General features: G+C 37.3%; 1 protein-coding gene across 4 annotated transcripts in view; it reads left to right on the top strand.

Moving 5' to 3' along the window:
- CAMSAP2 (calmodulin regulated spectrin associated protein family member 2) overlaps positions 1 to 22,621 on the top strand; it is a 79,817-nt gene extending 57,196 nt beyond the window's left edge. For 2 of the 4 annotated variants that reach the window (XM_005487087.4, XM_005487086.4), the window contains 11 exons: positions 3,840 to 3,933; positions 5,007 to 5,100; positions 8,253 to 8,323; positions 8,833 to 8,902; positions 9,714 to 11,907; positions 12,971 to 13,107; positions 13,615 to 13,835; positions 14,869 to 14,941; positions 16,841 to 16,956; positions 18,123 to 18,241; positions 19,760 to 22,621. In XM_005487087.4, coding sequence (XP_005487144.2) covers positions 3,840 to 3,933; positions 5,007 to 5,100; positions 8,253 to 8,323; positions 8,833 to 8,902; positions 9,714 to 11,907; positions 12,971 to 13,107; positions 13,615 to 13,835; positions 14,869 to 14,941; positions 16,841 to 16,956; positions 18,123 to 18,241; positions 19,760 to 20,065 — 3,495 coding nt within the window. In that variant the 3' untranslated portion in view covers positions 20,066 to 22,621. Of the gene's footprint in view, positions 1 to 3,839; positions 3,934 to 5,006; positions 5,101 to 8,252; positions 8,324 to 8,832; positions 8,903 to 9,713; positions 11,908 to 12,970; positions 13,108 to 13,614; positions 13,836 to 14,841; positions 14,942 to 16,840; positions 16,957 to 18,122; positions 18,242 to 19,759 lie in introns of all 4 variants that reach the window. The other 2 variants (XM_026793443.2, XM_026793442.2) reach the window with 1 other exon arrangement.

The raw sequence follows: 22,621 nt of genomic DNA, 5'->3' as shown, positions 1-22,621 counted from the left end.
TTGAGGCACCAACAGGGGACCATACTGGTTCCTGGTTGTTATCCTTTGAGACAGACAAACACAAGTCGAGAGCGATTACATAAAAATAATCACAATGTTTTCTGAATCCTCCCTGCATATTTAACAAGCAGAAATAATAGAAATCTTGAGTCTGTCTTCTCTGGTTGCTGTGTGCTGAGATCTGGAGAGTCTGCTCACCCAAGCTCATACAGAAGGCATATTTGTTGGAATGAAAGCTTTCAGAATGTGAAATGACGCAAATGTGAGAGATGATTGCTGTGTCTTGGCTGAAAGGGCGTTCCTCTGACCTAGATGTGGGCCAGGCTCCAAACTCTGCAGAATCACAACTAGGCATATAGAATAGGTACCTTATTTTTGCACCTGATTACTAACCAGAGTGGCAGAAAAAACATTTGCACTGTCAGATCTTTTTTGATTCAGATCCAGAACTTCTTTTTTTTTCCTGCTGCTGAACAGGAGTATATGATATCTGAAGTGTTGATGATCTTGAAGGTCTCTTCCAACCTAGTCATTCTGTGATTTATATAAAAAGATATTTATTGCACTTGAGCAGTTTTGAATACTTGTACTTTCTGATGTAATATTGATGGTGTTTATTTGTAAATAACATAAGCAGAAGCTGTAATCAGCACCAGAGATGTGAAAGATAGTGTTCAAGTATATTGCATAGATAAATCCTAGAAATTCAGGGCTGCACGATGTCCACACATGTTGCACAGCTTTCCCTCCCACTGCCAGCCAGGCTGCTCACCTAAGCCTGAACTGGCAACTGGAACCCCTTAAGGACCTGGGAGAGCAGCTGGCTCTGCTTGGTGAGGCACTTACTATGTATGGTGGGAGTCAGTTCAGCCATTTCATTCCCATCTGGCTGGGTTAAAACGACTGAGGATCGGGAATTAAAAGTAAGATTCAACCAGGGAACAGTTTTTTGAGGCAGTTTCTCCCTGAGAGGGACCAAATGTTCCTGACTCATTATTTAAAGGGAAGCAGTGTGGTTTGCTTTCGCTGATGTTAATGGGCCGCTCTTCCCTCTCAGTTGTGGTCTGAAACAAGGCAGAGTGGGTTTGAAAACTGACTTGTTGTGGCATTTATTAGCCTGTGGCAGGACAGAGGACAAACTGGTAGTGCTTAGATCATGCACAGCTGTAGTCTGGCCTTCTCGAGACAGTTTGTGACACTCCAGTTTCTGCAGTCTTGAAGCATTTACCTTGGCACTTGTATGACAAAAAAGCTGTGGATTTGCACTGGACGGGACCTTTTCTGACCCACTGAACAGAGATTTGAATGTGCATCATGGCAAAAATTTCACAGTGTATTTTATGTTCATTTTGAAAAAAATTCTAAAAGCTTCTGCAGCTGCTCTCACACCTAATTTTAGTGGATGCAAGCCTGGTGACAAATTATATGTATCATTTGTAGGTATGATATTGTGGTTATTCTCTAAATATGCAGTTCTAAAACCTATAGGTGTTAGAGGGGTATAATTTATTTGAAGTATTCGAAATTAAATGAGATTAAATGAAATGAAATTAAATGAGAATGTGATCTCTGAAGCTGCAAGTCTGCCATCTGCTGTTCAGGGGGCTTGAGCCTGCCTGGACTGCTCAGAGCTTCCTTAGTTTTTAATAACTGTTAAAATATTGTTGTGTGTAAGTGCATTTGATAATCATATGGCAAGCTGTTAGAATTTCTGGCACCATAATTAAGGCAGAAATCTATTGGAAATCATATGTACATTCTTTTGAGTTCTGAATAGCAACATTACTACAGACCCACTGCTAGTTTTTCAAAAAAAAAATTGTTACTGATCATCAGTCTTTCCCTTCAGTCGTTCTGACTAAAAATAACCTGTGAGAAAACGTGATTTCCATCCTGATGGCTCCCCATCAGACATCTAAATAGCCTCTGTTCTCAGTGGGCTGTGCAGCACTTTCATTTTTAGTTCAGTAAATACTGCTCTGGTGGCTTTCGAAAAACAAACTGGCTTGCAGCAGCTCAGCACTGCATAGAAGATATTCTCAGAAGGAATATTTGTCCTTCATAAAATAGTCACACTGTTGTGTGTCTATTTTTTGTTGAAATGCAGCATTTCAACATAAACATGAGAAATTGGAGTATCTAAATGCAATATTATTTTGGATGGAGACAAAGCTATGATTAGAACATTTTATGATTTAAGTTTTTACTTAAAAATCAAGTAAAAAATATGAAAGTTTAAGGAGAGGGAAGGGGAAGATATTCAGAGAGAATTTATAATATTTTGAAATTGTAGTATTAAAAATCAAATTAATCTGAGAAGTACATCTGTTTTTTTTATTGGTCTAAGCTTCCTAATGAAATCAGTGTGTGGTACTGAAATGCTATGCTTGACATTAACTTGAATGGAAAAAAGATTCTGCTATGCACTTTTCCTCATTCAGTTCTGTCAAGCTGAATAAACAGCGATGGGGTTTTTCCTATTCTATTTATAACTTCTGTGTAATAGCTATGCTACATCTGCCTGATCCCTTCACCATATAGTGCAGTGTAGGAGTAGCTTTTGGTCTGAATGTCCCTTTGCTGAAGTGTAGGCTTATCTATGTTAGAAATCTTCAGGAAAAAGAAATCTGAAGCAAAAGTGTGAAACAGATACTCAAAATTATATTTTCAAATACACTGATGTGGAATTTAAATTATCTCATTTATTATCAAAAGGTTTTTAATAAATATTTTGTTTATTTTACAATTACTTTCTTACCCTTAATGCCTGTGGTTTGTTTTTGAATTAGAATGACATTTTTGTTTCAAATTTTTGAAATAAACTGTTTGAAACAAAAAGTTGTTTAATTATAGTTTCCCAGTTTAATGTATAAGCATTGTTTACATCTTCAGACTCTGTAAGACTGGTGGCAAAGGTCTGTGCACCTGTTTGAGCCAGCTCAAACCTGGATATTTGCTGATCTCCTTCAGCTGATATTTCTAGATATGAAGTGGCACTGAAGATGCAGAACCTTTGGCCTCTGAATTCTTTGGCCTCCACAGTCAACAGGGCTTTTTGCACTCCTCGTATGTTCTTGCAGCAGAAACAACTGCTCCTGCCTGGCTTTCCTCTATTGATTTTTGTTGTTGTTGTTGATGCAGTTTGTCACCAGTTGTTTTTTTTCCTTTTCATCTGTTTTTCCCCTCCTGTTTAATCTGGTGGCTCCCACACTGTGTGTTTCATAGCTGTGTAATGGGAACATACAGTAGGGACATAAATATCAGCAGTGCATAAACCGTTGGAGCTAAAACCTTTTTCTAACCTGCAGCCAAGAAAGTCTGCTGCTGTTTTTTGTTTTGCATTAAAGGCTTGTAAATTTGGGTAGAACTTCACAAGTATGACAAATGCACATACTTAACACAAAAGCCAAAATCAGTTTCTAACTTCTAAAACAAGGGGCTACCATGCTTTTTAATATTAAAAATCTGAAAAAAGTGTTATCTGCCCTTGCAGTGGGCTTTTCAGTGCTATATTTTAATGGAAATGGCTGATCTTTGGCAGGCATTTTTTTTCACCCATCCTGCTCCTCTCTGCCCTCCCTGCAAGACATCAGGCTAGAGCATATGCTTGTTATGAAACATTTCAACCCAATTGGTTGCAATCTGGTCAAGTTATGTATTGGTGCTTCAGATCAGTTGTACTGGTCTCTATTTCTGAAAAATACAGTGGGGATTGTATAAAATAAATGGAGATTGTAAACTGGCTGAAACACAGAGTCATCTCCCAAATGCTGCTTAATCTGTTTACTTGCAGGCTTGTGTTCTAACATCAATTTCTCTCTTTTTTTTATTTCATGTAGAGCAATTACATGGTGTTCATGGCAGAATTGTTCTGGTGGTTTGAAGTGGTGAAGCCATCATTTGTACAGCCCCGTGTTGTTGTGCATCCCCAAGGTAATTATGTTATGGATTGGCCTTAATATGCATGTTTTGATATGTATGTGTATACAGATTGCCATTGTGTTCACAGATGCAGTGAACATTTTAGTTAACAGGATTTGGCAGTGTGCAACCCCCTTAAAGAAGGAAAAGAGTTCTCTTTCTTCATTGTAAATCTTCATCTCATCTCATAAATCATAATTAGATTTTCTTTCTGTTACCAAAAACTCATTTAAATTGTTGTGGTATAATCACTTGCAAATTTTCCTGACCTAAACAAGCCTTGAATCCATTTATGCCCATGCAAGAATTACAAACATAATAAGAAACCAAGAACAGAATTTAGCCTGAAGAGCTTGTGTTGCTGAGAAGATACCAAGAGAAAGAATCATAAATCTGGGCAAAGTGAATAGAGAGCTAATTGTAAAATTTCATTTTGTACCAAGTGCAAAGGCACCATCTTCCATCAGCAATTCTCAAATTTAAAAATGCACCTTTCTGTTAGATCTTGACATCTGTTAATGACTACTTTCAGGTAAATAACATTTCAGGTAACTGAAATGTTCACACAGCAGTGCTGTGATTGGCTTTCCATGCACTAGGAAGAGATTTTCATTGGGTGGCTATTATACATTTTCTTCATTTTTATGCTTTACAGCACATACAAATCTGACATAAATCTTTAAATAGTGCTAACTGGTTTAGGGTGTGACAAAAAGCCTTTTTTCTAGTCGCTCTAAGGGTTTGGGGAGAAATTGTATCAGAAACACTTCTTCCAAAATAACTTTTACTAAAACTGTTTACTTTTAATTTTGTGGCTCGTTTTTAGTTTGTTTTTCTGTATTTGTGCTTCCCTTGATTTTTCTAGTCTATTTTGTCAGTCTCCATTTCTTTAATTAGTGCCAGTACAGGAGCTTTGGAGGACATAAAGATGAAAGGAAGTGACAGTTTTAATCCAAATCATGGAATCAGTGAAAATTCTTTTAGTCTTTGAAAATCATTATTTCAGGTTATTTTGGACAGCTTTTCTACTTTGTAATTTAACTGAATACTAAACTATAATAACTTAAACTTTTTCTTCCTGGCAGCTGAACCTGCAAAAGATGCAGCTTCTGCTCACAGCTTGAATGCTAACAGAAGAAATTATGTGGATGGTCCATCTGGTTCTGACTTTGTAGCCAGGTAATGTCAGAGAATCACTAGCACTGTTTCACAATCTCCTTCTCTCTTCTCAAAATCAAACAGATTTTTTAATTTTTTTTTTGCCTTTTTGTAGCGCTCAGTGATTGAATTACCAGATAGAATCTGGAATTTTGTGCAATATCTCATAGTTCAGCCCTCCCTCCCTGCTACAGGGCAGGCTGCTTGTTCATGTTTGTACACTTGGACAGTGCTGTTCTCTTAGCAGTGTCCAAAACAAGCCTCAGCATTCAGCACAGAAGTGTCACATGGCCTTGTCCTCTTCAATCTCCAGTGCAGCTGCTGACCAGGTCTGCTCTGGAGAAGCTGCTTTTCTGGAATTCACAGCAAATTTTCCAAAAGTTATAAGAAAACTAAACTGAGGTAACAGCAAGGAAAACCCTGAGTGATGGGTTTAGTTTGATTTGGTTATGTTAGTATAGTACCATAAAATTCAAATAGGTAAAAATAACACCAGAAACACCAGAGTGTCAGCAACAGTGCCCTCACTCTGAGCCCAAAACACAGCCCTGCACCAGCTACCAGCAAGAAAATTCACTCTATTCCAGACAAAACCAAGACTATGTGAAACATTATTTTTGTTATTACTGGTACAGATTAGGAAGCAATATAGAAACATCCTGTTTGTCTAATGTTCTGTAGCTGCTCCTACATTAATTTCTCAAGGGAGACCTAATCACTCTCCACAACTACCTGAAAGAAGGCTGTAGACAGGTGGAGATTGGTCTCCTATCCCAAGGAAAAAGTGATAGGAGAAGAGGAAACAGCCTCTGCTTGCACTAGGTTATGTTTAGATTGGCAAAATTAGCAAAACTTTTGTCACCAAAACCAGCTGTCAAGCATTGGAACGGGCTGCCTGGAGAGTGATGGAGCCTCCCTCCCTGGAAGTATTTAAGATGTGTACATGTGGCACTTACAGACATGGTTTAGTGGTGGCCTTGGCAGGGTTAACAGCTGGATTTCATGATCTTAAAAGTCTTTTCCCACCTATTCTTTCTATGACATAAAGGGACATAAATTGTACATTAGGCCTTCTTATTAATCTTTCTTTTGTCAAGGTAAAGAAAGCCTTCCAGTGGTCTGATCTGGACCTAGTGAATGAGCTTTACAGTACATTAATAATTTTGGGGGTTTTATTTTGGTTTCTTGAATGTAACTAAACTGGCACAGAGGAGGATAAAATTAGCATTTTAACTGGATATTTAGCAAATGGTTGATTTCCAACCCAGATAATCCTTCAGGGTTTTTTGGAGAGAGAGGTGAGGGTTTGGTTGGGTTTGAGATTTAAGGTTCCTAAGTATATTTTTGGGTGTTTCAGAAGCTATGCTGACTTTAATAACAGAGTAATATTTCCTACTACCATTAAATGATGGGATTCCAAATCCTTTTCCTGTATGTGTCCAAAGCATGTTCCTCTTGTAGACAATGATTTTATTTTCATGTAGACTGAGCATATAAGCCAGGAGAACAAGTTTTGAACATATCCTTTGAAGCAGGGGTTCCCAAGGCCATTTGCTGTAACTCTTCTCATAAACCAGGGTATTTCATCCAACCTGATGACACATCACTGCAGGACAAAGGAGGGGCTCAAAAAGCATTTCAGATGGTTGGAATCCCATACACAGGCTGCAGGTTCCCTGACTGCAGGATGTTGTGTCCTGGCCTTCCTCCCTGTGCATTCCTGCCCTCTTCAGTGTTTGAGTTCCATTTCAGCACACAAAGACAGAAAAAAGGACCCCAGTTGGAAAAAGTGAATGTTCTGCTGCCTCAGCCTGTTGGAGTGACTCAGAGCATGGGCTGGAGAGGCAGAGCCAGCGCAGAGGAGGGAGTGGGACTGTGGCAGTGTTACAGTGTCTGAGGTTGCCATGGAGCCCAGGCTTGGTGCCAGAATCAGTCTCTTCCCCAAGGAAAATAAAGTGTATAGATTCTCTTCATGGCAACACATTTTCACAGGCTGTGGGGTTAAATTTGGAAAGTATGCTTTTCTTTTAACATAACTTACAGACATTAGGATTTTATCATTTTCACAGAAATCTTGAATGCCATTTAAAACAGACATGTCATGTAGCTAGCATGTAGTGTTATTGATACAAAAAAATCAGGAATTTATGGGAACCTGTATTGAATAATTTAATAAATAGTTGTGAAAGATGCTCTTGTAGATTGTGTTTTTCTTAAATTGATGTGAATATCCTTCTTGCAAATATTATTTAGAAACATTTCTATACTATACAGTATATATAATAACACTAGACAAATATTCTGAAAAATGTGAGTTTGGGAGTGTCCTATTCAATTCAGTGGACAAAATTCAAACCATGAAAGGATTTAATCCAGCTTGTGTTTGAAGTCTGGCTTCTCTAGAAGTGTTTTACATACAAATCCATCTGTCTTTATGCATGTGTCTTTGTTCTGATCATGAAAAAGCACCTTGATCAAAACATTGAATTATGTTAATCCCATCCTGGATTAACACAGCTACTCAATTACAGACCTTCTCTGTAAACCAAATAAAGTATCTGTATAAGTAGAAACAGAGGAAATCTCTATGATTACTCCTTTAGTAGTGAATGTATTTTTTTATTTATAAAGTCATGTCTATCACAAAGACTCCTTTATCCACTTCTAGTGCATGTTGCAGTCCAGACACAAAGCAGAAGTTTTGAACTAAGCAACTGAAAATAGAAATGTATGGAAAGTATGTGATATTGGCTGCAGTCACTCAGTTTTGAGGCCAGTAGGAGCGCCCTCATTTTGCTCATGCCTGTTTTGACTTTTTACTGAAATCAAGCCTAAAAAATGGAACCTTCTAAAGAGACATTTACATGAAATAAATGAGGAGACAAGTACATTAACAAAACTTATGCTGCAGGTCTGTACAGCTGTCTGTGTACAAAAAGTACCTTTTTGACTTTTTGGTCCACCTGCATTAGTCCCAGTCCAAAGTTATTACAGTGTTCTCTTTTTAGTTGATAAATTAATATTTCCAGAAGAGAACTACACCTCACTTTCTTTCTCATCACCAAAAAAAAAAAAATCTTGTCTTTGTCTTGGCCAACAACAGGGCGACTGGTTGGCCTTTGTATTGTGTCTTTTGATGTATTAATTCTAAGTTAATGTCTCTTGCTTTATAGATTGGGAAATCCAGCTTACACACCCCCTCACCAACTGCATACACCCCAGCAGCCTTATTCATCTGTTCCAGGTAACAATTCACAAAGGACTGGGAGAGGCAGTGAGACAGGCCTCATCCTCCGAGTAAATTGCTGTCCTGCTTGTATTTATTCAAACATCATTTATACAGAAATAGGGGGACACCTTTACATGAAAAAATAATTCATTTACATAATTGACTTCTGTAATTTATAAAATGTACAAGTGGGAAGATTGTGTTTGTACCAAATGCATTGTGTGTGGTTTTTTAATTTGACTTCTGTTTTGATTATGTGGAAGATGGCTTACAACAAGTATTTGTGGCATATTTTAGTAGGATTTGTATAATATTTTGCACATTAGTACGTTCTTTGAGGGATGAGGGGTAAAATATATATTCAGGATGAAATTGGCTTTAGTTGTATTTTCAATATATAAACACTTTTCTGCCATTGCCCTGTTCTGAGTAGTGAAGCAGATCAATTTCTTAAAGCAACAGAAAGTGATGGTAAAATAATTTTCCACAGTAGTTACATTGGGTCCTGTTTTTGATTCACTTAGGAGTCATCAGAAGGTCCACATCAATGTCTTATGTAGATGGGCAAGTAGGGACATGGCCCAAAGAGAAAAGGTAAGGAGTCTTACAAGCCGGTTACAAAACACTGGGGTTTGGTTATGAGTAGTAGTAAATGCTCCATTGTAGTTTGGATTTTCAGAGTCCTATAATGAGAATTCTTGTAAGCTGATTGAAAAAGTAGAAAAAGAAACATAAAACCATATCATGGATTAAAAACTGGTTAATATGAAATAATCTTCAGAAGTAAATAATTTATTCTTTACACTAAAAGAGGTATACTTCAGATATTTGAATTGTTAGTGTTAAATATATTCATATTTACTCATCACACTGAACTAAATGTGGGTAACAGTAACATGGCTAATGGTCTCAATAGTATTTAAGCTTGTATTATTTTGGGAATGCTAAGAACAATCAGGCTGAATGTTTTAGTTTTCAGTTAGACCAGTCATAAACTCTTAATCTGTGGGGTATAAACCAGAGTTAAAATGGTAAGAGTTATAGTGGTGTGTAAACTGTGTCTTTCCTTCTGATCTATGGTGGCCATTCCTATACTCCTAAAATGCCCAGAATTTATTCCAAAGTAGTAAAAAGCATTGTCTGAGTCTGAAGAAAATCTTGTTATATTCTATTCTATTGTGCTTTTAAAAGATTTATTAAACTTACATCTATTTATCCATCTAAAAAATCTATCTAAAAATATATGCTTGTTAATTATATTTGAAGGTAGGCAAAAATGCAGTACACCTAACAGTGCCTTTAAAGTTCTAGTTAAAATAATTTTAAACCCAAATACAAAGATTTTGTTATTTTTATTAATAATCATGAGTTGCTCAGTTACTTTCTTTATTCTGATCTCTTTTAGGTCATCATTACATGGAGTTTCATTTGACATTCCTTTTGACAAAGAGAAAAGCATTCCAGCATCTGCTCCAAGCAGAGGAATTCCTAGATCTGTGAGCAATGAAGGCCTTACAGGAAACATCAACCGCGTGCCGAAACATCCTAGAAAAAATCTGTCCTTCAAACCAGTAAATGGAGAAGAGGAGAATCAAGACATTGAAGAGGAAAAGGTCATGACAAAGGCCAATCAGTCTCTTAATGCAAATCAGAGAAATGCCAATGAGAGCAGACACTACAGGTTTCCAAATGGAGCTCTGCAAAACAGGGCAGTTCTGGATGATTTTGGCAATCAGATTGAGACTCCGAGCATCGAGGAGGCTTTGCAGATAATTCATGACACTGAAAAATCTCCCAGACTTCTCCAAACAGACCAAATTACAAATGGGTTCTTCCTTCACAATCGGGAAATGAGCATCTTGAATTCAAACATTAAACCCAATCAGACTACCCCAGATATAATCACAGACACTAAGGGTGCTCTGAGCCCTGTGACTGACAACACAGAAGTAGATACTGGAATACATGTCCCATCAGAAGATATCCCAGAGACAATGGATGAGGATTCTTCTCTGAGAGATTACACTGTAAGCATGGACTCTGACATGGAGGAACCATCTAAATTTCTCCAGGATTACGACATGCGGGCTGGCAATCACAGAGATCAATTAAGTCCCTGTCCCAGCTCAGTAAGTACTAAATCACAGGCAGGCAGCAGTGCTTCTTCCAGCTCAGGGGTTAAAATGACCAGCTTTGCTGAGCAGAAATTCAGGAAGCTGAATCACACAGATAGTAAAAGCAGTGGAAGCAGTTCTCAGAAAACCACACCAGAAGGTTCTGAGCTGAACATCCCTCATATGGTTGCTTGGGCTCACATTCCTGAGGAGGCATCTGTTCCTCAAGGAAGAGACACTACACAGTTACTGGCTTCTGAAATGGTACAGCTGAGGATGAAGCTAGAGGAAAAGAGGCGAGCCATTGAAGCACAGAAGAAGAAAGTTGAAGCTGCATTCACAAAGCAGCGGCAGAAAATGGGAAGAACAGCATTTCTCAATGTTGTGAAAAAGAAAGGGGATGGGGTATCCCCTCTCCGAGAGGAAGCAGCGGGAGCTGAAGATGAGAAGGTATTCACTGACAGCAATCGGTTGAAAGAAAAAGAAACTCAAAAATCAGATGACCAAACTAGTAAGACTTCAGAATTAATAAAAGAAAACCCAGAAAATTCTCATAGCAAATGGTTAAAATCTCCTGCTACTTCTGGGGATGCTGAAAAGCAATGGAATTTAGCAAGCCCCTCAGAAGAAAATCTTAATGATGGAGATCTCTTAGAATATACAAAATCCATTGAAAAACTGAACTCTTCCCTACACTTTCTACAACAAGAAATGCAACGTCTGTCCCTTCAGCAGGAGATGCTGATGCAAATGAGAGAGCAACAGGCTTGGGTTATTTCTCCTCCTCAGCCTTCTCCTCAGAAGCAGATTCGGGACTTTAAGTCTTCAAGGCAAGGGGGAACTCCAGCTCCTGTTGCACCTTTCTCACAGGAATCTCCTCGCTCTACACATCAATCTCCACAATCTTCCAACAAGAAGAATGCCTCTTTTCACATGAAAATGCAAAGGACTCCTAGGCCAAATGAACTGAAAATAACGCCTCTAAACCGGACCTTGACTGCCCCACGCTCTGTGGACAGCCTTCCCCGTTTGAGGAGGTTTTCCCCCAGTCAGGTTCCCATTCAGACCAGATCATTTGTTTGCTTTGGAGATGATGGTGAACATGTAAGTGAACCTCAGTTAAAGGGAAATCTTTCGAAGGAAGTCAAGCCTACAGAAGAGGCAGCAAAAGAAGAAGGACCAAAATTGCCAAAACAGGGCGAGCAGAAGTTGGAGGAAAAGGAGATTAAGCCTATTGAATCGAATGTTTCTGAAGTGTTATCTCAGCCTATCACAGAAACAGTCTGCCTCACCCCAAATGAAGATCAGCTAAACCAACCCATTTTACCACCTCCAGCTCCCAAAACAGCTAACTTAATTGAAGTTTCCCTATCAGATTTGAAGCCACCAGAAAAAAGCGAGGTATCTGTTGAGAAATATGAAGGTGAGAGTGATAGAGAACAGTTTGAAGATGACCAGAAAGTATGTTGTGGATTCTTTTTTAAGGTAAGAGAACTAGTGGATGTGTATGTCAGCTTTAAGCTTTGTTTAAATCTTTAAGTGAAACGTGGATGTTGCTGATGATTGAAGTAAAAGCAGATAGTGCTGCAACTCTAAATGTGCAGGCTTGTCTTCTGGACTTGATTCATTTGGCATCATAAGAGCGGTGAGATTCTACCATATTGCAGTTCTAAGCATGTCAGAGTATCCCTTTCCATGCATAGTTAGGGAAGAGTGCTTGGAGGTCTTGGTGAGGAAGATTCATGCTGAATGTAGATTTTTTTTTAACCTATGTTTTTGGTGATCTTGACTAAGAGTGCTCACATCTCTCCCTCACTTCCTTACCTCACTCCCAAATTTAACTAAAAGTTTTTGAACTACATAACAGCCTGCATTTTTTTAAATTATTCACATTTTTTAATTGCACTTTGGAGAGCCTTTTTCCTCTCTCAGCTGGCTAAGGAGGTGTAAGTCTGCTGAGACTCCCTTTTGAAGTTTGTATTTGGGAGCACTTCTTGGAGACTTTTTATTAAAGAACTGTATTCAGACAGGCTTTTAACTATAATGCCTATTGTAAGACAGTGGTCTAGACTTATTTCCATCTTAGAATACCCCAACATTTTGTATCGTGTATCTAGATGGATCTAGCTTGTCTGGAAACATTCCTCAGTTCTAACAAAACACCTGGCTTGCTCAGAAGTTACTTTTATATGGTGCATAATTATTGGGGTTTGTGATAATTACCTTCATGTTCATACATGTAGACTCTTCCAAAGCTGAAAGAAGAAGTTTATGCTATGTGGGATCTTACTCAAAACTAAATATCTCACTTAGCAAGTTTTCTCATATCAGTGTTGAATTTTGTTTGACTCAGGAAAGAAAAATTCCTTTATGAAGTTTTTAAGAGTCTTAAGAAAAATCTTCATAAATAAACTTATTCTAAATACTGCAAGAGTATGTTAGGATACCCAGTGTACAGAATTAAATGTCTAATGACTTAGCAAAATCAGTTGCTGAATTTAGAGGTATTCATTTTTTTTGGTGCTTTTCCTTCACAAACGGTTGCTAGGATGATCAAAAGGCAGAAAATGATATGGCAATGAAACGAGCAGCGTTGTTGGAGAAGCGTTTGAGAAGGGAAAGAGAGACTTTGCTTCGAAAGCAGCAGCTGGAAGCAGAACTAGAACATAAGAAGGAAGAGACAAGGTAAAACTACATGTCCTAATTCAAATGATCAGTAATGGTGAACATAAAGATGTCTTCTTTAGTTAAAAGTGTAATCTGCATGTCAAAGAATTGCATCTTAATATCCGAGTTATTCGCTGCTAGAGCCAGATGTGCAGAGGAGGACAGCAGGTGGCATCAGTCTGTAGCTCTCTCAGGCTGGGAGCTGTGCTGGCCTGAGCACAGCTCCTCAGAGCACAGTGCTCAGGGAGCCTGTATCCCTCAGGGCTCCTTCTGCACAAATGCACAAGGCTCACTCAGTTACAGCTATGAAGCTGATAAACTTGTGTTCTGTTTTATTAGTAGCAATATCCCCAAAAGTTTGAACTCTCTGAAAATTGCAAAAAAAATTTAAAAGCAATTGTCTTTTACTGGTGTTTGAGAACATTGAAATTCCAAAAATCTGCTGCCTGTGTTGTCCTCACTGTGCTAGCTGAAATCCCTTATTTGGAAAGCTTCTAGTGCTGAATTTTTTTGGTCATTTTTTAGACGCAAAACAGAAGAAGAACGTCAGAAGAAGGAGGATGAACGAGCACGGCGAGAATTTATTAAGCAGGAGTACATGAGAAGGAAACAACTAAAGCTTATGGAAGACATGGATACTGTCATAAAGCCACGTTCCCTCTCAATAAAACAGAAAAAGCCACGTCCAAAATCTATTCACAGAGATCATATTGAATCACCTAAGACACCAATCAAAGGTCCACCAGGTAACAAATGTTTACATGGAAAAAGAGTCTGTTCATGCTGAAACACCAGCTTGGGTTTTGGTCCTAACATGCACGGGCATTTATGAGTCTTGTGCTACATTAAAACTGCACGTGTCCAAACTGGAAAGCAAAATTTGGCATAGAAATGGAAAGATGAATGTCACTTACCTGCTATGCATGCATGCATATATAAACAAACAAAAATGTTAGCTCTGAAACCCCAATGGAGGGATGAAAATGTGTTGCGAGTTTCATGCACACCCATGTTTTCTTCACTAATCTCTTCTTGCACCTGTAGAGCTAAGAATGAATAAAAGTTGGGAGATAAGGGATCAATAAATAAAATGGTGACCATAAGGTAAGAATACTTAAACTCACACAATATGGACAAAATTAAAACTTGACAGTTCCTTTTAAATTTCATGGTTTTTTTCTATTTTGCTCACCAGCTGCATGTATAGTTAACATAGCAACACTAACCATGTGGAATAACTTAGCATTCTTTTAGATACAACAGAACTTGCAGTAGTGGCTGGAAGAAGTATTATCAATTTACAATTACAAAAAAATAACCAGATTGCTCAGTGATCCCTTTTGTTAGACCCCTCTACCCTTGTTGTTGTGCTGCGTTTTCTCTGGCTGCTTCCATCTGTCTTCCAGTGTAATTTAAAGTATTTCCTTAAGACCTTCCAAGAATCCATCAAAAGCTTTAAATTAAGTCTCTTAAGCTCTCTTTCAAAAGGACTTATTAACTCTAATTGCATCCTTTGATTTGCATAGTGCCAATATTGCCATGTTCGTGCTTCCCATTAGTGCTTAGGCTGAGCCCATCCCCAGTGCTGCCCAAGGCTGGGGGGCAGCAGGTGTTTACAGGAAGTGCAGCACATATGCATGCAGGTATATCGTGTAGAAAAGCCCTTACTGACTTTCAGATGCTGGTGTTGCTCTGATGAACAGACTCTCCTACTTGCATAGGTTTATAAGCTTTAACTTTGTTTTTATCCAGGTTCACAGCTTTATCGTGTTTTTTCAGTATCTAGTCTTTCATTGGCATCGCTGAATACAGGGGACAATGAGAGTGTGCAGTCAGGCAAGAGAACACCAAGGTAAAGCTAAAATAACCATTTCATGTAATAAAATTTTGTAATCAGCTATGTAAAACTATGAATTTTTTAGAGGTCATGTATATATTGTGTACTCTGAGAACAGGTATGTTTTCCTCATTTGAGACCTGGATGGTTTCCACTGTCAGACATTCCGGAACCAAGCCATCATCATTTGTTTTGCAAATTGTACCAAGTAAACCAGTTGGGCAGGTATAAATGAGGTCAAAGCAAAATGCTGTTCACAGAGCCTCTTTAATTCACCTGCTTGTATCTAAGTCTCAGCCTATGGGTATTTTGCTAAACCTGTATGCCACATGCAACTACATAGCTGCTTTTCTTTTTTTAACATAGAAGTGTATTTTCTGTTTGGTTTTTTCTTTAGCAGTTGTATGGGGAATTATTGAATGCTCACAAAGACTTCAGCCTTTTCCAAACACCAGAATTTATTTTGCATTAAAAACCACATGAAAATAACAGAAAAAATAGTATTTTTTAATACAAACCCCATATTATCATTCAGAGGAAAATCGCTATTTCTGTGAACTACTTGATAATATTCAGACAAATACTATTTTCTTTGTATAAAAAAAGTGAAGAAAAGGAAACTAGGAGAAGGGGTTGATAAGGAGTACTACATTTTCTCATATTGCCTGTTGTGTCTTCATGGCCACTACACAGTATTCATCAGCTCTGACAAACCTGCAGCTGGCTTCAGTTGACTTCTCAATTACCTTGATGTCTCAAGAACTGACTTTCCAGTTATTACATAAGAAACTTTCATAAGTGATTCAATTAGCCTAATATCTCTTGTCATCTCTTAAAAATTAGCAGTTTTAATTGAGAGGGGGATTTCTTCCAGCTGTATTAGCTATTACAAAAGGCTTGATGTTGTTCATCTGCACAGGCTTTGCAGGAGATAACCCCTATGTATGGAGCTGGAGTTGTGCAGTGCTGTACTGTGCTTTCAATGAGCTGCACATCTTCCTCAGGCTTTGGATTTGTTTAGGGGATTGAGACTTTTAAAACATTATAAAAGCAACAGAGTTGAAAGAACTTTCAGTAACTTTCCAAACCCAAATTGTCACCTTGTCCTCACATCACCATTGTTTTTATGATCCCACTGAGAGAATCTCAGTGATACATTTGTCACCTTCTTCATGGAGGTGCTAATCACTAAAAGTGTAGGATATATTATAATTTGAATTTTCATCTCTTATTGATTTCACGGAAAATGAGCATGCACACAAATTTTGATGTGATACCACTTTTTTTCCTTATTCTATGCCTTTTTCTCACTTAGAAAACTTTCATTCCAAGCTGCAAATTTGACTGGCTTTTGCAGTGGCCACAATCAAAAAATTTTAAATACCTTGTAATAATTTAAGAAAATTTGACCTTTAAATGCAAAATTATCCACATTTGAGTGCAGCCTGAAGAATTACAGCACCAGAAGCTATTGTCTGTGAAAACAAAAACTAGAAGGGATATTGTTTTGCTGTCTTAAATACAGCAGTTCTCACTGCCAGTTGTTGCAGTCATAAGTGTAAATGAACTAAATTTTTACTTCATATTCATTATTCTATCAAGAACTGGTCTGTTCACTACATAACATTGGTTTGCCAGTGCATGTTAAAAGTAACACAAATTTCCACTTAGTAATTCTGTTTCACAACCAAGGACATCTATTAGTTCTCTGTCCCTCAGATGTAGCCCAAAAATTAACATATCCTCACCTAAAGACCACCTTCTTGCATCACTCAAAACACACTAAATTTTGTGCATTTAGGTTTATAGTTTATAATTCAAGTCATTGTGTTCTATCTTGCCTTCTTTTCATATCAGAAGGCTTCCCAGCTGAACATTGTGAATTTTTTAATAGATTTTAAAACTAATGTTTAGGTCTGAATCTGTGGAAGGATTTTTATCCCCAAGTCGCTGTGGGAGTCGTAATGGAGAAAAAGATTGGGAAAATGCATCTACAACTTCTTCAGTCGCCTCTGCTACAGAGTACACAGGTCAGTGGCCACAAGGGTCAGAAAAGTACCTGCCATAGAACATAGTGGTTCTATGCATGAAAAGTTTTCAGTTACCTTGATTTGGTTTCCTAAAACTTGATTTCGTTTTCCCCTTCAAAGTAGAGGATGATAATACAAGATTAACATTTTTAATCCAAAATAAAAGCACTGACTCAATAGCATTTGTGATAACCACAATAAACTGCAGTCAGGCTCAGAACAGCACATGAGCTCACACACCATTCTGTACTTCAGAGTGTCTCTAGCAAAGCACAAATTGTTGATATTTCAACTCAATTTATTAAGAACTTTATGATCAGACTACTCATTCTTTATTATAATATGAATCAAATAATAATGGTATTTTCCTCCCTTTTCTCTAACTATACCACACATGATACTGCCAAGACCTTGCATCATCAGCCTTATAAAAGCTCCACTTTTGCCAACCTAACATCATTTTGTTTGTGAGAAGAGTAGCATAAAGTTAGGTATTTTCTAGGGTTTTTCCCCCAAAGTTTAGACAAACAGATTTAATCTTAAATTTAATTTATGCTTGCACATTATTTTCCTAATTGGTACTCATGTGTTGAGTTTTCTTAAATGGACTTGACCCAAGTACACAGACATTTCAGAAATTAATCCAGGAGATTTCTGCTTCAACCAGATGAATCATTTTACAGACAGAATAACCTGTCAAGTGTTAGGCTAGGTCTTTTATCCCTGGTTCTGGGTAAATCATTTCTGGAATTGCATAGAGGACAGGCAACAGTTACTCTAAGCACTGCATATGCCTCATTGTTATACCTCACACCCTTGAAATCACAGGTGAAGGAAAAGAAAAAGACTTTGCTCTCTCCTTGACAACTGAAATTTTGTTTAGAAAAAGCAAAAGTAAAAGTCCTCTGAGAGAAAAAAAAATTCCCAAGGCTGCCAATAATAATGATTTAATAATGAAAGACACATTAGTAAGTAAATTCAGTGACAGCTGAATGACATTTTACTTATTTGTAAAATTTGTGGTCTCTAACCTTATTCTGTATTATTCCTGGATTTCTGTTTCTATGCATGCAAAAGTTCCGCACCAGAAGTGCTTCACAGCATTCAAAGTAATTCTTTGTTGGCTTATTGATTAATTTACCTTATTTGTTGTTTCTTTTGCATAGGACCAAAGCTCTTCAAAGAACCCAGTGCTAAATCTAATAAGTATATAATTCAGAATGCACTGGCACATTGCTGCCTGGCTGGAAAAGTGAATGAAGGTCAAAAGAAAAAGATTCTGGAGGTAAGAATATTTTTCCCCTAAAAGCAGTAACACCTATATCAAACCAAAGTCAAGCATTATGGAGACTCTAAAGGATAAATGCAGACACTGAAAGGAAACCTTAGAGATGATGGCAGCAGTCAGTGAAGGGATTAACTTCTGTGGCTTCCTTCCCCTGTAGGCAGAAAGGTTCTCCAGTGCTGTAGAAACAAGAGCTGTTACTTTGTACATGCAGCACAGGGAGCTGAATTAATTCACATGTTTAATTAATAGTTATTGCTTGTTTTATGGAGGAACTTCAATATCTAGGCTTTCATAATTTGCTCACTAAGTTGTTTTCCCTGATACATGGAGATCCTCAGGTTGGGAACTTTAGAACTGAAGCACAGGGCCCTCATGAACAGAAAGAATTGAAATACAGATGAACAGAAAGAATTGAAATACATCCCTTCTAGGCTCTTCTCCAGTTTCCAAGCAGTAGGGCAAATTCAGGACTTTCTACTATAGGAAGTCCCTTCCAGTCTTCTCTCTTACACTGCTATAAACCTTTGTGAAAATGCAGATATTGTAAAAACCCAGGGGCACTGTGTTCCCAGGCAAAAGAAGTAACACAGAATCTGAGCCTTGAGAGTAACAGGACTGTTCCATTTACAAACTATGACAAATGCAACAGATTAACTGATATCAAACCTCACAGACACTTGGAATCCAGACTGAATTTCACTTCTGGAATAAACTTCACAGCAGTATTTCTTGCCCCTTCTTCTCTTCGTAATCCTGCGTCCATGTCTAGAGGCTGCTTTCTCTGCCTTTCCAGACACTTTTTGGAAATACCAAGTCAGGAATCAGCACACACTCCTGCAGTTTAAGTAACTGGGAGCAAAATGGCCCTCAGAATGACCCAGAAAAAAATAGGTGCACAAATGTCATGCTTACCTCAAGGATGAAGCATACATCACTTGATAGAAGCTGTAAGTTTCAAGGCATGTGTTCCATAGAAGGTCTGTTAGGTGGAATAGGAATCTGAAGATTTCAGCTAATTAAGAACTTCTGTTCAATACATTCCAACTGACTTCATGGTTTGACCAAGCTTGAGTGGATTTAGGCATGACTGAAATTCCATTTCAGCACCAGAGGATCTTTCAGACATGCAGAGACACGTTTCAAGTTTCCTGTTCCCAAACTTGCAAGTACTAAACCAACTTGATGAAATGGATGATGAAAAGAATTTTTATTTGGTCTACAAAAAGACTTTTGGGATGTCTGTTGAGGTACAACTAAACAAGTAAAGCTGAAATTGTCTAAATAAATTCGGTTTTGGTTAACATGAATATCTACCCTATCAAAATTCAGATGGGTGAAGCTTAGCAAATTCTAATGATTGAAAATAAGGTCTTTTAGTGGACAGAGTTAGACATAAGTTTCAGCTCTGGTAGAAAACTGATTCAAAATGAAATCTAATGAATTGAAATGTTTTCTAATTACAATGCAAAATTCATATTCTGAATGTTTTTCTTTTTTTCTTTCTTTCTTTTAAAGGAAATGGAAAAATCTGATGCCAATAATTTCTTAATCTTGTTCCGGGATTCAGGCTGCCAGTTCAGATCTCTGTATACATACTGCCCTGATACTGAAGAAATCAATAAGTTAACAGGAATAGGTCCCAAGTCTATCACAAAGAAAATGATAGAGGGACTGTATAAATACAACTCTGACAGAAAGCAATTTAGCCACATACCTGCCAAAACTTTGTCTGCCAGTGTTGATGCAATTACCATTCACAGCCATTTGTGGCAAACCAAGAGACCAGTAACTCCTAAGAAACTCTTACCCACCAAGGCATAGTAGATGGGAAAAAATTTGCTTGAGACAATTATGATAAACTTGCACTTCATCTTTACTGCCTATAGGAAATAGATTTCTAGTTGCCAACAAGACTCTTAGAACTTAAAACTGGACACCAAGTTCTATTATCATGTCCAACTGGAATGTAAACACAGTGTTTAGGAGTGCAGAAGATAACTCTTAGGTGAATAATTATGAGTGATTATGGAAATGTTTGACTTGTGTGGAGATTTGTATGTGCTAATGCAACATATAGAGTATATTTGCTCTGTATTTTGATTAGATACACTGAAGCACTGAATGTTCCTCTTTAGTGACTCAAACTACATTTTTTACATCTGTTGCCTTATATGTTTGTATTTGTGCTTGTCTTGAAATATTTTTCTTTCACTAAAGAAAAACTTCTTAATATTCTCAATACCATTGAACTTTGCATACTGACTTACAGTAAGGACTAAATGATAAATTGTATGTCACTGAATAACAGCTGAATGGGTCTGTTCTCCAAGATCCTTACTGCGTGCTGTAACAAAATCAAGATTCATTCCCCTGTGTATTTATAATTCTTTTTCAATTCAGTAGTACTGATTTGCTTATAAACTAAACAGTAAAGGAAAAACCTTTGAACTGCTTGAAGTTTTCTTCAAATGAATTATTTAACAACTCAGGGTAAAGGTGATGCAATTATTTCTGTTTCAGTCAGTTGCCATCTGAGATGTAATGACTGACCATGTGCATGTTCATAACATCAGTAACACTCAAAGTAAAAAGATTTGGTAGGTCTCTGAAATGGTTTAAGCAGTGTGCATTCATCGCTTTGCACTGTTCCAGCTGGAGAGAGAGCGCACGGTCAGGTCCTGCTTCTTCAAGGAAGGAACAGGAACTCATGAAACATTCAGAACTAAATCCCTGATGTTGCCTAACAGAGCACTAAATATTCAGAAGAATCACAGAATTCACTAAGTCACAGATCTTTGAGAAGTCCTGTATCTAATTCTCATTGATTTTAAGATTCAGGCCACTTCCTGCCTTCAATCTGCCAACTCAGACTTGAATCAGTTTTCTAGGGAACAGACATCTGATAATTTTCAGTGTGTCTTTGTAAATTGTTTTCTTGACACTAACAGGTGATGTCTTGTGACACAGCAATTTTTAAGTACGTATGGCAAAAAAGCCTAACTGACATTTCAGTAAATCTGTTACATGACCATTTGCAAAACCAAACTCTAGGCATATTTCAGTATTATTTATAAAGGGCTGCATTTTATTTCAAAACAGTGTTTGATTATTTTATAAATCACTACCCCGTTTCAGCGTTTGTTTCTCTTATAATTTGCTTTTAACATAGCACTGTTCTGAAAAAAAAAAGAAAACACAAACTTGAAGCCTCCCCTAAATCTGTGGCTATTTTGATAACATCGTACACCAGAGAATTTGTTGGGGGGAGGGAAATCTCATTCTCAGGAAAAGACTTGAATGATTTGTGATTCTGTTCTGTTTCAGTGTTGTGACAACTCCATTCACATAAGACAGTATTGTGCTATGAGTATGTAGTCCATTCAGTTTCATGGGAGACTAAAACGATGTTCGTATTTCTCTCATTAAACTGCTTTGAGAGAAACTGCCTCACTACTACGATGTGCTCATTTACTTAGAGAAAAGATGCACAGGAATGAGATGTCATTAAGCAGTTTAGAACAGTACTTTTTTAAATTATTATAAGGCCTTAGGCATCAGTGCATCTGGATTATAAACATTTTCTCAAAAATGCTGTCAGTTTACTGTAATTTATGTTCTTATATTTATGTATATTTGTTAAAACTGTAAAAAAAAAAAGAAAAAAACACTTTAAAATACATGTTTAATATGTATGTGGCTCAAAACTATTTGTGGTTAGCTGATTCCTACTGTTTGCATGTATATCACCGGGATATGTAACTCTTATAATTCAAGTGTATACATATTGTGTATATAGGATATAAATAATATTAAAAAGGGGGGGAAAGAGGGTTTGCACATTCTGCCTGTTAGACACTTCCTACAGATACCATTGTAGGAACATCTTGAATAACAATATGAAACTGTGTATAATATACAGTGATTCAAGAAACCAGGAGGTTGGAATTAACTGACACACATATGGTGAATAACTTCAAAAGAAGTTTTATCATGGGAGGCTTTTTATTTCTAAAATCTGTTCTATGATTTAACTGAAGATTTGCAACACCATAAAGACACACACATCAACCTAATCAAAGTGAGCTTAAATACGTGACAGGAATTCTTTGAGTAATTTAAAATATATCTGAATGTATTATGAAATTTGCATTTGTCAACAGGTTAAAGATTTGTGCAATGTCTAAAAGTAGAATGTGAATAATGCAGTTGAAAATTTCATTGCTCGCAGTATAAGGTTTTACTTAATACAGGAAAAGTAAAGCTAGAGATGCTTTTCCTTTTTAAGCCTGCAAATTTTCTAATTACAGTGGATCTTTGGTTGGGATCATGTTTAAAAAAAAAAGAAAAAGAAAAAAAAAAAAGAAAGCTTTCCATAAA

Source organism: Zonotrichia albicollis, chromosome 8 (assembly GCF_047830755.1).
Source record: "Zonotrichia albicollis isolate bZonAlb1 chromosome 8, bZonAlb1.hap1, whole genome shotgun sequence".
NCBI classification, from domain to species: Eukaryota; Metazoa; Chordata; class Aves; order Passeriformes; family Passerellidae; genus Zonotrichia; species Zonotrichia albicollis.
The sequence above is the reverse complement of the archived record's forward strand: the minus strand, read 5'-3'. Positions and strand labels throughout refer to the sequence as shown.